This window comes from Thalassophryne amazonica, chromosome 17 (assembly GCF_902500255.1).
Source record: "Thalassophryne amazonica chromosome 17, fThaAma1.1, whole genome shotgun sequence".
NCBI lineage: Eukaryota > Metazoa > Chordata > Actinopteri > Batrachoidiformes > Batrachoididae > Thalassophryne > Thalassophryne amazonica.
The window spans coordinates 19,679,466-19,695,518 of record NC_047119.1 but is presented as its reverse complement, the minus strand read 5'-3'; the positions used below and the strand labels follow the sequence as shown (position 1 = coordinate 19,695,518).

Sequence of the window (16,053 nt, the reverse complement as noted above, 5' to 3'; positions counted from 1 at the left end):
TATCGGATGAGTTTTACAAGAGTTATGGCCCTTGATTAACAAATCTAGACTCCGTCAGTTTCATGAGTGGATTCCTGCATTCTGAAATCAATTCCTCTCACACTTTTAAGAGGAATTTCGTGAAACTTGGTACACTTCCTTGTTATAGGTTGGTAATATGCATATTATTATATCATTTGAGTTGGGCCCATTTTGCCAGAGTTATGGCCGTTGATGAACTAAGGTAGTCTGCATCAGTTTCATGAGTAGGTGCCTGCATGGCGAAATCAACTCCTCTGACATTTTTAGGAGGAATTTGAGAAACTTGGTCTAATTCCTTGTTATAGGTTGGTAATATACATATTGTAATATTGTATAAGATTGACACATTTTGGTGGAGATACATCAAAAAAACGTACATACAAAAAAAAACGTCTGTTTGGCACTTGACAGGTCCAGACTGGATTTGGGCGAACAGGAAGTCATTTCTGGGGTTTCCAAGGTCATGATGTCAGTCCTGATATAGTTACGATGGCAAAGGGCATTGGAAATGGTTTCCCTATGGGAGCAGTTGTTACAACTCCAGGTGAGGCAGTGAGACACAAACACTTGACATTGTGTTGTTTATTAAAACTGCACGTTCACAACACAGAATGAAGCCATGCCGCTTCTCCTCATACCACTTGATGACACAGCGAACATAACTGATAAAGCTAAGGTCTTCGTATCCCCGTCTGGGACAACAGGCATCATGAAATATTCTGTTTTTTGCTTATCACACAAGACACAGGCAGCACAAAGTTTTGATACAACTCATACCATTCACATAAATAACGTGAGCATGGCACCCGCATACATTGTCAAATGCAACACTCTACATCAAATCACATAACTGTACTGATCCATGCAATAGGGCATGGCCTACCCACCTGGGGGTCGGCCGAGCGCAGGCTTAAAACATAGGCGGGGCGCTGTGTCGGGGCTCTTGGTTGCAACGTTGAGTGGGATGCTTGCTCCAAGCGCCCAGCACTGTTGTAGTGACTCTCTGTTCATTCAGTGACGTCATCTTGTCAATACAAGATCTGGTTTTTGAAGTCAGCATCCTGTCAGTCTCTGAGTATTCAAGTTTGCTCACCATATAAAATTACCGGGAGGGGATCCGAAGGCAGAAAATCCCTTACACTACTCCACGGAAAATAGGTGTGTCGCACACAGCGCTGATTAACTCAGTGGGCGTGTCTCAGAGGAGAAAGACGAGTTACGATATGAGCTTCCATGACAGACACAGAAAACAAATGAGCTGTTTGGAACTTACCGTATTTTCCGGACTATAAGTCGCACTTTTTTACATGTTTTGGCCGGGGGTGCGACCTATACTCCGGTGCGAAAAATATACCGGTAGGATATCAATTAATTTACTGTAACAAAACAATTTTACGTGACAGAGTCGATCTATGTTTTAAAATGGCCACCGGAAAAGGAAATGCAATGCATCATGGGCACTGTAGTATGACGGCCATCCTATAGTTCACGCTGGTCGCGATAACCAATCAGAGAACAGAACTTTGGATGCGTATTCCTCACCTCACCCACAGCGTGTGAAGCTGACGAACACGGTGCTTGCTGTTATTCCGGCATGGCGAACAGAACAGCTTCAACCCTTGGATATCAATGTGAGCAGAGTGTTTAAGTTGACGCTGAGAGCTGCGTGGGAGCACTGGGTGAGCGACAGCGGAGGATTAGCGTGTGCACTTGGAAGGAGCTGGCGTCGATGATTGTGAAAAGCGTTTGAAGCAGACGAACATGGTGTTTATTCCGGGACGGCTAACAAGACAGCTTCAACCCTTGGATATCAGTGTGAGCAGAGTTGACGCTGAGAGCTGCATGGGAGCACTGAGCGACGGCGGAAGGAGCTTGGAAGGAGCTGGATCGACACCGCTGGGAGGTCATGAGCTGTGCAGGTAGGCGCTGCATGGTTCGGCTTGCAATGTGGTCCGCAAAATACAAACATATCCGTAGGTAAAATGTAGCTCACGAGAGGGCACTCGAGGCTTGTGTGACTGTTCCTGCGACTTCTGACTACCATCGAAAAATAAAAATTTTAACGTTACTGATAACATAACAAGACAACGGAGAAGGCCCGAAAAAATGCCACCAAAAAGAAAATCATACTCTGCAGATTACAAGTTGCGACTGGTGAAATATGCATCTGAAAACGGTAGCCGTCACAATATTATCATCTGAACTTTTCATGTTAACATACCTGTATGTCCATGGGACTTATAGTCCAGTGGACCTTATTTATGGTTTATTTTTCTTTATAATGGATAAAGTGGCTGGTGCGACTTATACTCCGGTGCGACTTATTTATGGTTTGTTTTTCTTTATAATGGATAAAGTGGCTGGTGCGACTTATACTCCGGTGCGACTTATAGTCCGGAAAATACGGTAAATTGTATAAAATGAATGAGTCTACATTCAGAGTTGGCAAATTGAAAACTGATTGCAAACAGTATGTCCCCTTTAAGTTGTGACAGGCTTCTCTTAAATTGCACTTTCAATATTTGAGCATATTTACCCAGTGATCTCTTTCTGTTTTATGTATATGAATGTGTAAGTTCAGATAACAAGCACTTAAAAACGTGATATTTCTTTTGCTCTTCTGAAAACCATGTTGCATTAAAAATGACTGTTATTGATAATTCTTTAGTAGAACACTTATGTTAAAGCCTGAACCCATCTGTTCTTGTGTTTTCTAGAAATTGCTGCTTCTTTTAGCAAAGGTGTTTACTTCAACACCTTTGGAGGAAATCCTCTGGCATGTGCCATTGCTTCATCAGTGCTTGATGTAAGAGTTACAGCTTCTTTACCATTCCTTCTTCAGCATAAACTCTTATTATTTTGTGCAAGAGATTAAACCGATCAAGACCCACCCTGTTGGTGCATGATTATTGCAGATGAGGCTGGACTGTAGTGCATGGAATCATTAGTTCATGATTTAAACAACAAGTAATTGATTTTGTTGGATATATTTGTGCTTCCCCGCGACCCGAACCCGGAAAAGCGGTTGAAGATGAGTGAGTGAGTGAGTGATATTTGTGCTTGCAGACTATCAAAGAGGATGGGACTCAGCAGAACAGTCATGATGTGGGCACCCATATATTAAAGGGACTGGCTAAACTCAGAGACAAATATAATATTATTGGGGATGTCCGTGGAAAAGGCCTGCAGATTGGTGTGGAAATGGTCAAAGACAAGGTATGGACTTTGCAACAGGATGTTACAATCGCTGCCCATGACTTGCTCTGTGGATGTTTGTGTACAGTAGGGAGGTCATGGTTCACCTATTGGTGAACCTGGTTAACTATTATCCAGAGCAGTTTCTCTTGAACTGTAAGTCACACACCTCCTAATGACTGACATGTATTTCATTGTATTTTTTTAATTTCTGTCCATTAGGGCCCCTTCACACATAACACAAAAGACGCAGAAACTGGAAGACAATCTGCGAACCAAAAACGAAATGGGGAACCACGAAACATTTCACCTGCTGTCGGGGGGAACGCACATTTGGACACACGAACACAGTGCGGGCACGTGGAAAGTCGCGCACACAGCAGCGAAGGAAAAAAATAAAAACACCACAATTTATAACACTTAATTTGTGTTATAAAGAGTGGATTTAGCCTCTGCCCAGACGTACATCAGGAAGTAATGAAATGATGTGGATCACTGTTCTCTCTTTCATAGTTTACATGAATTACCTGATGCACTCATCTCATGAAGAGTTGTCTCCCGTGTCATGAAGAGCTGGACTCTCGCGCTGTGAACACATCAGCAGTGATCCGCTGCACGTGATTTGTGTTTTACTTATTACATCCCCAATTCCAATGAAGTTGGGACATTGTGTAAAATGTAAATTAAAAACAGAATACGATTTGCAAATCCTATTCAACCTGTATTCAATTGAATGCACCACAAAGACAAGATATTTAATGTTCAAACTAGGGCTGCAGCTATCGATTATTTTATTAATCGAGTCTTCTATTGATTATTCATGCGATTAATTGAGTAATCGGATAAAAAGTACTTTTGCGTTTTTAAACAAGATCGATAGTCCAGGCTCTCCCTAAGCAAGGGCACAATGTCACTGGGCCAAAGTGTTGGCATTTTGCTAAAATGGCGATGGGATAGTTTTATTTTTTTTTTTTATAAAGGTTGATGGACTGGGTCCCTGCGTAATTTTTTTTTTTAAATCCCTCTTTCTCTGTAATTCAGATGCATTTCAGCTGGAGGTTGAACATGCAGCCTCGCAGTCAGTTTTTTATTTTATTTAAGTTACCGTGTTTGTGAAGTGTTGTGTGTTGCCCAAAAACGCAAAAATTAAAAAACTCTCAGTGTGAGTCTGAGGGAAACACAGAAGAAAGAGTGAACTTCTGCTGTTTGTTCGCCTGGTCTGAGAGGCCCTCACACTGGGCAGAGAGAGACAGCAGCCAGCCACCGGGTCAATAATCCCTCCCCACGTAGAGCAGACCGTGTTTTTTTTAAATAGACAAACACACTGCTTCACTTTAAATGCACAGTAAGTCTATTTCAGCGTGGACCATCTTTCTCTTAAAAGCCTTTATTTTACTCTGTGTCACGTTGGAAAGCGGTAGCTATCGTTGCTAATTTGATTAGCTGTTATGCTCGTCTTCTTCTGTTTTGTTTTTTTCCTGCGGACATTGCAGCGCCACACACAGGCCTGGCATGTGTACTACAACGTTAAACGAAGCTTCGAGGCACAGAATTTGTATGGAGTTAAAATTGTCTCATTAATATTTGTAAATGCACACAGGGTGATCTACAAATAATCATTGATTTGCAAATGTGTTCAGATATCTACAAATGCAAATTTCATATTTATAACTTGTAAATTGGCCTTTGCAAATAATGTTGTATTTGCAAATATAAAACTTAATTTGTAAAAAAAAAAATAAAAATAAAAAAACATTTGTAAAACTGTAAATTGTATTTGTGAATTGAGTTTCAGCATTTGTGGATCACCAATTACACGCATTCATCGCTTTCCTCTGCGACGTCATTTTGAGACATTCTTTTCGCGAACACAGATCCACAAACAATTGCCGACTGATTTACAAATACACACTCATGCACACTGGATATCCACTAGATAGCAGTGTGGTTTCATTCATTGATGTGGCTGAACCTTTATGCTCCCGGATGACTCTTTAATCGTGATCGCTACTAAGTTTTTAAAATGCTTATCGCAAAGCGTTCGTTTTTTATGACATCATGCAAGTTTTATAAGTCCGCGGACGCTGATCTGTGTAGATACAAATCAGTTTCCTCGGATCCGCGGAGTTTCGAGAATAAATGCCACTCAAAGCCTGGCTGTTGCAACAGTTGTCGTAAAGCGGGACTGGTTGGTTGCTGCGGTGACACTGTGTGGTTCCTATGTGTGATGCTTAGCTAAATGTAGCATGTGTACATCGCAAACTTTTAGAACTTTCAAGTTTTTAAAAGAAGAATTTTGCAGCATGTCTGTGTCACGGAGCACGCACAGGCGCAATGCTGTTTAATACGCTTATTTGAACCACTGTGTTAAAGAGTACAACACTAACACCCCCGCCCCCCTCCCCATGATGAAATCCGCGGACACATAATTTTAAAAAATAATTGACCTTGCAGACAATATCACCACATAGATACCCATCCATCAGACGCCTCCATTACGGTAATGTGAAATGATTTATTCTGAAATGTCGGTCTTCTCTCATCCGGGAGCATATAGTTTCACCTTGCCACATCAATGAATGGAACCACACTGCCATCTAGTGGATATCCAGTGTGCATGAGTGTGTATTTGTAAATCAGTCGGCATTTGTTTGTGGATCTGTGTTCGCGAAAAGAATGTCTCAAAATGACGTCGCAGAGGAAAGCGATGAATGCGTGTAATTGGTGATCCACAAATGCTGAAACTCAATTCACAAATACAATTTACAGTTTTACAAATGTAATTTTTTTTTTTTTTTTTTTTACAAATTAAGTTTTATATTTGCAAATACAACATTATTTGCAAAGACCAATTTACAAGTTACAAATATGAAATTTGCATTTGTGGATATCTGAACACATTTGCAAATCAATGATTATTTGTAGATCACCCTGTGTGCATTTACAAATATTAATGAGACAATTTTAACTCCATAAATTTGCCTCAAACATTTTTTGTAATCGAATTATTCGAGTTACTCGACTAATCATTTCAGCCCGAATTCAAACTGATAAACTTTATTGTTTTTGTGCAAATATTTGCTCATTTTGAAATGGATGCCTGGAACACATTTCAAAAAAGTTGGGACAGGGCAACAAAAGACTGGGAAAGTTGATGAATGTTCAAAGAACACCTGTTGGGAAACAGGTGAGTGTCATGATTGGGTATAAAAGGAGCATCCCCACAAGGCTGAGCCATTCACAAGCAAAGATGGGGCGAGGATCACCACTTTTTTAACAACTGTGTGAAAAAAATAGTCTAACAGTTCAAGAACAATGTTTCTCCATGTTCAATTGGAAGGAATTTAGGGATTCCATCATCTACAGTCCATAATATAATCAGAAAATTCAGAGAATCTGGAGAACTTCACGTAAGCGGCATGGCCGAAAACCATCATTGAATGCCCGTGACCTTTGATCCCTCAGACAGCACTGCATTAAAAACCAAGATCATTGTGTAAAGGATCTTACCGCGTGGGCTCAGGAACACTTCAGAAAACCATTGTCAGTTAACACAGTTTGTCGCTACATCTACAAGTGGAAGTGAAAACTCTACCATGCAAAGTGAAAGCCATACATTAACAACATCCAGAAACACCGCCGCCTTCTCTGGGCCCGAGCTCATTTGAAATGGACAGACGCAAATTGGAAAAGTGTGCTGTGGTCTGATGAGTCCACATTTCAAACGGTTTTTGGAAATCATGGACATCGTGTCCTCCCAACAAAAGAGGAAAAAGACCATCCAGATTGTTACCAGTGCATAGCCGGCGCCACGAGGGGGCGTTTGGGGGCAACGCCCTCTCACGTCATCAACCTCACCCCCTCGGATGTTAGAGTTATCAAAAAAATTAAAAAGAAAGAAAAAGAAATACTGATATAACAAAATATTAGTTATTCAATAATATCACGTATTTAACAAATAAACCAAATTAATTAACTAAAGTAATTAATTTTAAAACAAACGGATATGGCGTGTGTCTGTGTTCAAGGGATTTGATAGGTTGAGGGTTGTGCTTGTCAGTGCGGCAGAGGGCGCAGACGTCAGACGTGTGCCATTATTATGTTCAACTAGTAATAATTGTGGATTAATTGCTGTATTTTGTCCGAGGTAATTGGAGTGTAAACGTAATTTCATTGTTGTTGCACTCGTAATGACAATGACAATAAATCTCATCTCATCTCTCTTCTCATATATTGGGTAAAATAAATATTGAACACGTCACCATTTTTCCTCAGTAAATATATGTCTGAAGGTGCTATTGGCATGAAGTTTTCACCAGATGATGGTAACAACCCAACTAATCCACACATTCCAAAAACCTAAACAAATAAGTACAGAAATTAAGTTAATAAAATGGAATGACACAGGGAAAAAGTTTGAACACGCTAACTGAAATTTATTTAACACTTCATACAAAAGCCTTTGTTGGTAATGACAGATTGACAGCTAGAAATCATTCTGTAACCAGTGCCATCAGTGTGTTTTGCAGTAATAAGGCTGCAAAGATTTTGAGATAGCTCTTTGCTTTTACCTGTCATGAGCTGTTTCTTGTGTGACACCTTGGTAATGAGACACCTTTTTGTAGGCCATCAGTTGAGACTGAACCATCTGATCTTAATTTCCACTGATAGATTTCAGACGGTGTCTTGGCTTTTCATGCTGTTTTGCACCTCTCTTTCTTCAGGTGTTCAATACTTTTGCCCTGTGTCATTGCACATGATTACACATAACTTAATTTATGGAAATCTATGATTTGATTTGTTTGTATGTGTGGATCAGTTGGGTTGTAACCGACATCTTCTGAAAATATCATGTCCACAGGACCTTTAGAAATATATTTACTGAGAAAAATGGTGATATATATATATATATATATATATATATATATACAGTAGTGTTCCGAATAATAGTAGTGCTATGTGACTAAAAAGATTAATCCAGGTTTTGAGTATATTTCTTATTGTTACATGGGAAACAAGGTACCAGTAGATTCTCACAAATCCAACAAAACCAAGCATTCATGATATGCACACTCTTAAGGCTATGAAATTCAGCATAAGGCAACATGACCTCTTCAAGTATTTTGACATATCCGAACTGATCCATGATACCTGTTATGCGATATATAGGCCCAACACCATAGTAGGAGAAACATGCCCATATTACGATGTTTGCACCACTATGCTTCACTGTCTTCACTGTGAACTGTTGCTTGAATTCAGAGTTTGGGGGTCGTCTCACAAACTGTCTGCGGCCCTTGGACCCAAAAAGAACAATTTTAATCTCATCAGTCCACAAAATATTCCTCCATTTCTCTTTAGGCCAGTTGATGTGTTCTTTGCAAATTGTAACCTCTTCTGCACATGTCTTTTATTTAACAGAGGGACTTTGTGGGGGATTCTTGCAAATAAATTAGCTTCACACAGGCGTCTTCTAACTGTCACAGCACTTACAGGTAACTCCAGACTGTCTTTGATCATCCTGGAGCTGATCAGTGGGTGAGCCTTTGCCATTCTGGTTATTCTTCTATCTATTTTGATGGTTGTTTTCCGTTTTCTTCCACGCATCTCTGTTTTTTGTTCATTTTAAAGCATTGGAGATCATTGTAGATGAACAACCTATAATTTTTTACACCTGCGTATAAGTTTTCCCCTCTCCAATCAACTTTTTAATAAAACTACGCTGTTCTTCTGAACAGTGTCTTGAACGTCCCATTTTCCTCAGGCTTTCAAAGAGAAAAGCATGTTCAACAGGTGCTGGCTTCATCCTTAAATAGGGGACACCTGATTCACACCTGTTTGTTCCACAAAATTGACGAACTCACTGACTCAGTGCCACACTGTTATTATTATGAACACCTCCTTTTCTACTTTTTTTTACTAATAGCCCAATTTCATAGCACTACTATTATTCTGAACACTACTGTATATATATATATATATATACACACACACACACAAACCATTAAGACAAAGCCATCATTTAGTCCATTGTCTTTTATCCACAGGCCAGCAAAGACCCCCTGCCTCCCACAGAAATGAATGTGATCTTTGAAATCATCAAAGATATGGGAGTCCTGGTAGGAAAAGGAGGACTATTTGGACAGGTAATCAAATCCACTTTTAACTGGTGTGTTCCTCAGTCATTTTATTTTTCTGTTGGATCACTGAGGGGTGAAACTAGGGATGTGAATCATACAACAACTCACGATTCAATTCGATTCCGATTCTTGGGGTGACGATTCCATTCAGAATCGATTTTCAATTGAAAGAGCTCTGAGAAATAGTTATATTATTTTAAAATGTTTATGTTTAAGAAAATGCAGCTTTACAAGGTTAATCAAGTGATTCTAGATGTAAATTTACTTATCTGCTTTGCTTGTTCAGAGTTGGCTGGCAGTTCAGCGAAGCGCTGGTCAGTAGTTAGCAGAGACCGCTGCTCCGCTCCTTTTAGCTTCGGGTGATGGCGTAGCATGTGGGCTTGTGGATTTGAAGTGTTTCCGAAGTACTTGACTTTCATTTTGCAGATTTTGCACACTGCATAAGTCATGTCAAGCTCCTTCTTACGCAGCAAATAATAAAATCCAAAATGCGCTCATACATTTGCCTTCAACAATTAGCTCTTCGTCCTCCATGCTAAGCTGCAGCTCACGAATGTTTGAAGCATGCTGGGCCCTCCCCTCGCGGGGATGCTGTAGTACGGAAGCCGTTGCCTGACAAACAGTACACGCAGCGAGTAAGTAAGAAAATGTTTTAAAAAATGCTTTTTAAAAATCGATTCTTGGACATTTTGGATCGATTCAGAATCGTAATAAATAAGAATTGCGATTCGGATGTGAATTGATTTTTTCCGGCACCCCTAGTGAAAACACTACATTAGTAGTAGTAGTATTGTTGTTATTGTCAACCTGGCAAATGAGGATACTACCTTTTCCTTTTTCGGCTGCTCTCGTTAGGGGTCATCACAGCAGATCAATCGTTTCCATCTCACCCTGTCCTCTGCATCGTCCTCTGTATTGTCCTCTGTGACACCAACCATCTGCATGTGCTCTGCCACCACATGCATAAACCTCCTCTCTGACCTCCCTCTGTTTCTTCTACCTGTTGGCTCCATCCTCAGCATTGTTCTCCCTATATACTCTGGATCCCTCCTCCTCACATGTACAAACCAGCTCAATCTCACCTCTCTAACTTTGTCTTCAAACCGTCCTACCTGCGTTGTCCCTCTGATATTTTCATTCCTAATCCTGTTGATCCTCGAATCCCCTGCCACCATACAACCCCTGGCAAAAATTATGGAATCACCGGCCTCGGAGGATGTTCATTCAGTTGTTTAATTTTGTAGAAAAAAAGCAGATCACAGACATGACACAAAACTAAAGTCATTTCAAATGGCAACTTTCTAGCTTTAAGAAACACTATAAGAAATCAAGAAAAAAGATTGTGGCAGTCAGTAACGGTTACTTTTTTAGACCAAGCAGAGGAAAAAAATATGGAATCACTCAATTCTGAGGAAAAAATTATGGAATCACCCTGTAAATTTTCATCCCCAAAACTAACACCTGCATCATATCAGATGTGCTCGTTAGTCTGCATCTAAAAAGGAGTGAACACACCTTGGAGAGCTGTTGCACCAAGTGGACTGACATGAATCATGGCTCCAACACGAGAGATGTCATTTGAAACAAAGGAGAGGATTATCAAACTCTTAAAAGAGAGTAAATCATCACGCAATGTTGCAAAAGATGTTGGTTGTTCACAGTCAGCTGTGTCTAAACTCTGGACCAAATACAAAAACATGGGAAGGTTGTTAAAGGCAAACATACTGGTAGACCAAGGAAGACATCAAAGCGTCAAGACAGAAAACTTAAAGCAATATGTCTCAAAAATCGAAAAATGTACAACCAAACAAATGAGGAACGAATGGGAGGAAACTGGAGTCAACGTCTGTGACCGAACTGTAAGAAACCGCCTAAAGGAAATTGGATTTACATACAGAAAAGCTAAACGAAAGGCATCATTAACACCTAAACAGAAAAAAACAAGGTTACAATGGGCTAAGGAAAAGCAATTGTGGACTGTGGATGACTGGATGAAAGTCATATTCAGTGATGAATCTCGAATCTGCATTGGGCAAGGTGATGATGCTGGAACTTTTGTTTGGTGCCTTTCCAATGAGATTTATAAAGGTGACTGCCTGAAGAGAACATGTACATTTCCACAGTCATTGATGATATGGGGCTGCATGTCAGGTAAAGGCACTGGGGAGATGGCTGTCATTACATCATCAATAAATGCACAAGTTTATGTTCATATTTTGGACAATTGAAAGGATGTTTGGGGATGATGAAATCATTTTTCAAGATGATAATGCATCTTGCCATAGAGCAAAAACTGCAAAAACATTCCTTGCAAAACGACACATAGGGTCAATGTCATGGCATAGGGTCAATGTCAATGAGCAGATCTGATCTGATGCAGGTGTTAATTTGGGGGATGAAAATTTACAGGGTGATTCCATAATTTTTTCCTCAGAATTGAGTGATTCCATATTTTTTTCCTCTGTTTGGTCTAAAAAAGTAACCGTTACTGACTGCCACAATCTTTTTTTCTTGATTTCTTATAGTGTTTCTTAAAGCCAAAAAGTTGCCATTTGAAATGACTTTAGTTTTGTGTCATGTCTGTGATCTGCTTTTTTTCTACAAAATTAAACAACTGAATGAACATCCTCTGAGGCCGGTGATTCCATAATTTTTGCCAGGGGTTGTATAAGTTTTGTTTTCAGTTGCATCTCCTACACAGATTGTGATCTACCTGTGTGCACCTTCCTCCACTCATATGCCACCCAGTGCTGCTCCACCTTCTTAAAATAAGTATTCATAATAGCCATTTCAATCCTTTTTTTTTCAAAATCCACCACCGTCTGCCCTTCCGTATTTCTCTCCTTGATACCTTATCTGACCATCGAGGTTTGCTCCAAACACCACTCTTTCATACTTAGGTATTCTTTGCACCACCTCATCTAACATACCCCAGAAATCTTTCTCTTTCATGTCGCAACCTGCCTGTGGGGCATATGCACTGATGACACTCATCCATTCAGTGTCTAATTTCACAATCATCACCCTGTGAAACACACGCTTATCCTCCAACACACTCTTAACACACTCATCCTTTAAAATGACCCCAACACCATTTCTTCCATTTCTTTTCCCATCCACACCACGAGAGAACAGGTTCAACCCACTTCCAATGCTCCTGGCCTTACTTTGCTTCCACTTGGTCTCTTGCACACACCACCCAGTATGTCGGCCTTTCTCCTTGCTCCTCGTCAACTTCATTTACTGGTCATATTGCCAACATTAAAAGTCATGACTCTCACTTCTAAATTTCCTCCTTTCCTGTTACCTCTGGATATGTTCTCCACCTCTTCTTTGCTTAACAATAGCCTAATTTCTGCTGGCAGCCTGTCAGACAACGGCACTATTGGGCATCATTGTTAACCTGAGCCAAAACCAATCTGGTATGGAATTTTGATTTGTCACCTGCATGCTTGCTTTGGCAAAATTTACTCTGGTTGCCCTTTCTGACACAACCGCACTTATTGGTCCAGGCTTGAGACCAAATGCGTTGGCTCACGCTCCCAATATGGCTGACTTACAGCAAATAATTTTACTAAAGTTTGGATTTGTTCCATCTAATTGCTTCAGCTCACTAAGACTGTTTTTGATCGCTTGGTCTCGAAGAAGAATTCTTGATATGAACATTGCCATTTATAATGCCTTTCATATTTCACACAAGACTAATCATCACATTGGTTTTTAATGGTTTTTAAACTGAAATTCAGACTGGTCACTCTACAAATAAGCCCACCGAGAAGCTGTTTAAGATCTTTTTCATATAAATTTATTCAATTAGTCACTCAGTAAATAATCCATAAGTAAGTAAGTATCTAGCAGACTAGTATCTAGAAGAGACAATAGACAGGATGGGACGAATCTTCGCTATATTTCACAGGTGGAAGAAAGCACTCCTTGTACTATCTCTAATGTGGAGGTCAAAGGACAACATAGGATCAAAAATTACCCCAAGGTTCCTCACTTTCTCAGTGTGATGTATGACACATGAGACTAGGCTAAGCGTTAACTGGTCCAATTGATGCTGATGTCTCACTGGACCAAGAACCATCATTTCAGTCTTATCAGACTTTAAAAGTAGGAAGTTGCTAGACATCAAGCTTCTCACTGATGCAAGGCAATCTTCTAAGAATTTTATGTGGATGAGATTACCAGCAGTTATCGGCATGTATAACTGAGTATCATCAGCATAGCAGTGAAAGGTAACCCCAAACCGCTGCAATATGTGCCCAGTGGGTGCTGTATAAAGGGAGAAAAGCAGGGGCCATAAGACAGACCCTTGTGGAACCCCAGATTTCATGTCACTAAGGTTAGAGGTAGTGTTATTGTACAAAACACAGAATGAATCTGTAAATCATTTCAGTTACAACTGCAACACAGTTTACACGTGATACTGCAAATCACTGTGCAGGCAGTTTCTAATTGTTATACCTGCACTGGATGCAAGTTGTCAAAGGCTGTGACCAAGACTGCCAGCCAAATCCAATTTTGGCTTATCCAGATTAATTTCTGAATGTCTGAATAGCATCTCCCCACAAAATATTTTCGGGTTCCACCTCTTACTGTTTGAGATATCTTGCACACAAACAAATAAACTGAATAGTATGATCCATAACCTTTCGCAAGCGTCTGACAGCTGGTGTCACTGGTTTATGTTTTGCTCACATTGGCCTTCAGGATTCACTATCAAGGCCAAGAACATCATTGAAGCAACAATAATCAGGCACTATAACCAACTATGTTCACAAACAAACAGAAATAGCCTGTGGATATTCAAATGTCTACATCTTAAAGGTGAACTCTTACTTCTTTTTTTTTTTTACTGTATCCTATTTTTAGATGTTTTTAGGTTCACAAATGACAAGCAAAAGTATCACAGTAAAATGTCACCACTGAATAGGCTGATGTGTCATTATGGAAACCTGGAGTGCATCCCTGCAGAGAAGCACATGTGCACATGTATCTCAGGAAAGGTGGAGAATTTGTATTTTTTTTTTTTAAATGAGAGATGTTGAGAAAGGTAGCTACATACAGTAGCATTCCTCTAACAATGGTTATATTTCCATTTATCAGTCAGAAATCTCCAAAATGCCTGTTTTGTTTTTACTCTCACACAAAATAAAGAATCAGTTTATTTTTCTTTATTTTCTACTAAATAATATATCTGTCTCTGTATAATCTCTGCTTTTCTGTCCGTCACGTCACCAAGACCTTCCGCATCAAGCCTCCCATGTGCATCACGAAAGCGGATGCAGATTTTTTCCTGGCAGTTTTTGACAAGTCCGTCCACAACTACATGGAACAAAGATGAAGCGATGAGCTGGGCGCCTCAGCAGAAAAGATCAGAACTGGAACACTGTTCACCATTTATTTTTAAAGATTTATAAGTATAACACATTACAACAGTGCCTGTGTCATTACATTTACATATATACTCATTGAAAAATCAAACATAACTATTAGACATTTTACAACCCCAAATTATAAAATGTTGGGACAAGTAATGAGGTCGAACAAAAAGTAAATGAAATAAATAAACAATGATGTTATTACCATGATGTCAACATATGATTTTCGTCATGATTTGGAACAAAAGCAGTAAATTATCTTTGCCCTTGGTAAAGGCCTGCAATCCTTAAAGCATATACTTGAAATTAATTTTTTCTTTCTGCTTGGATATATTTGTTGAGTTGTTTTTAATTTAGTCAAATTTGTAAATCTGTTTACTGTAAATACGACTAAATTTGAAGTTAATAAAAAAGTATGCTTTTATATGTTGGTCATATCCTTATAAATTCACGTCAGCACTTCAGAGCAGAAATGCCAGATCTAACGCCTCGTCCTTGGTCATCCCATCAGTCAAATCCTTTGGTGCTTCATCATCCCTGTTTACAGGTGTTGTGGAACAGTCTACCTAGTCAAATACAACTGTCAAATACTTGATCTGGTTTTAAAAGAAAGGTAAAACAACACTTGTTTCAAACAGAAAATTTACAGAGCGACTCATTGTGTTATTAGTTGTTTTACTTTTAATGTACAACTTTTTAACATTTGTGTAAAATTTGTAAATATCTCATTTAAGATGTGTAAATATATTGTGCAAATAATCATATTTTTATATTAATCTTGCAAGTATCCATCTCTCTGGCTATTTGAGACTGTGATATCTCTGGGCCACAATGGAAACAAGTGAATTTTGTTTTATTGTGTTATCCTGCATTAACATGTTTTACATGTATATGTTCATACTAATAAATTCAATCAATCAATACTGCCCCCTATAGGTGCAGAATTTTAAGTTTTAATAAAATATGTGTCTGATTTAAAGAAGGGCTAGCCTTTTTTTTTCTCTTTTTTTTTGATAAAACATAAAACAAGTATTTCTTACCCTTCTTATGAGGTTTTTTTGTTTTGATCATTAATAAATCAAAAAAATTATAAAGAACACATCTGGTTGGTCAGACGTTTTATGACATAAGCGTGTGGGGACCAAGCTCCCGCCTTAATGTATCCATATTGCATTCTATGTGCAAAATAGGAAGAATGTTGATAAGATGGACTGACAAAAGTTTCACAGTTTAGGTGAACAGCGCGACTGTGACAAATAGCATGTGTGTCTAGGTAGACCTGGCCAGCTGTTTATGGGTGATTCTTAGACTAC

General features: G+C 39.3%; 1 protein-coding gene across 1 annotated transcript in view; it reads left to right on the top strand.

The window, feature by feature from the left end:
* Positions 1-15,662, top strand: part of LOC117529858 (alanine--glyoxylate aminotransferase 2, mitochondrial-like) — a 57,028-nt gene extending 41,366 nt beyond the window's left edge. Inside the window, exons 10-14 of the mRNA XM_034192735.1 lie at positions 433-565; positions 2,739-2,827; positions 3,088-3,237; positions 9,264-9,362; positions 14,602-15,662. Of these exons, the coding sequence (XP_034048626.1) occupies positions 433-565; positions 2,739-2,827; positions 3,088-3,237; positions 9,264-9,362; positions 14,602-14,703 (573 nt within the window). The 3' untranslated portion in view covers positions 14,704-15,662. The remainder of the gene's footprint in view (positions 1-432; positions 566-2,738; positions 2,828-3,087; positions 3,238-9,263; positions 9,363-14,601) is intronic.
* Positions 15,663-16,053: the final 391 nt, after the last annotated feature.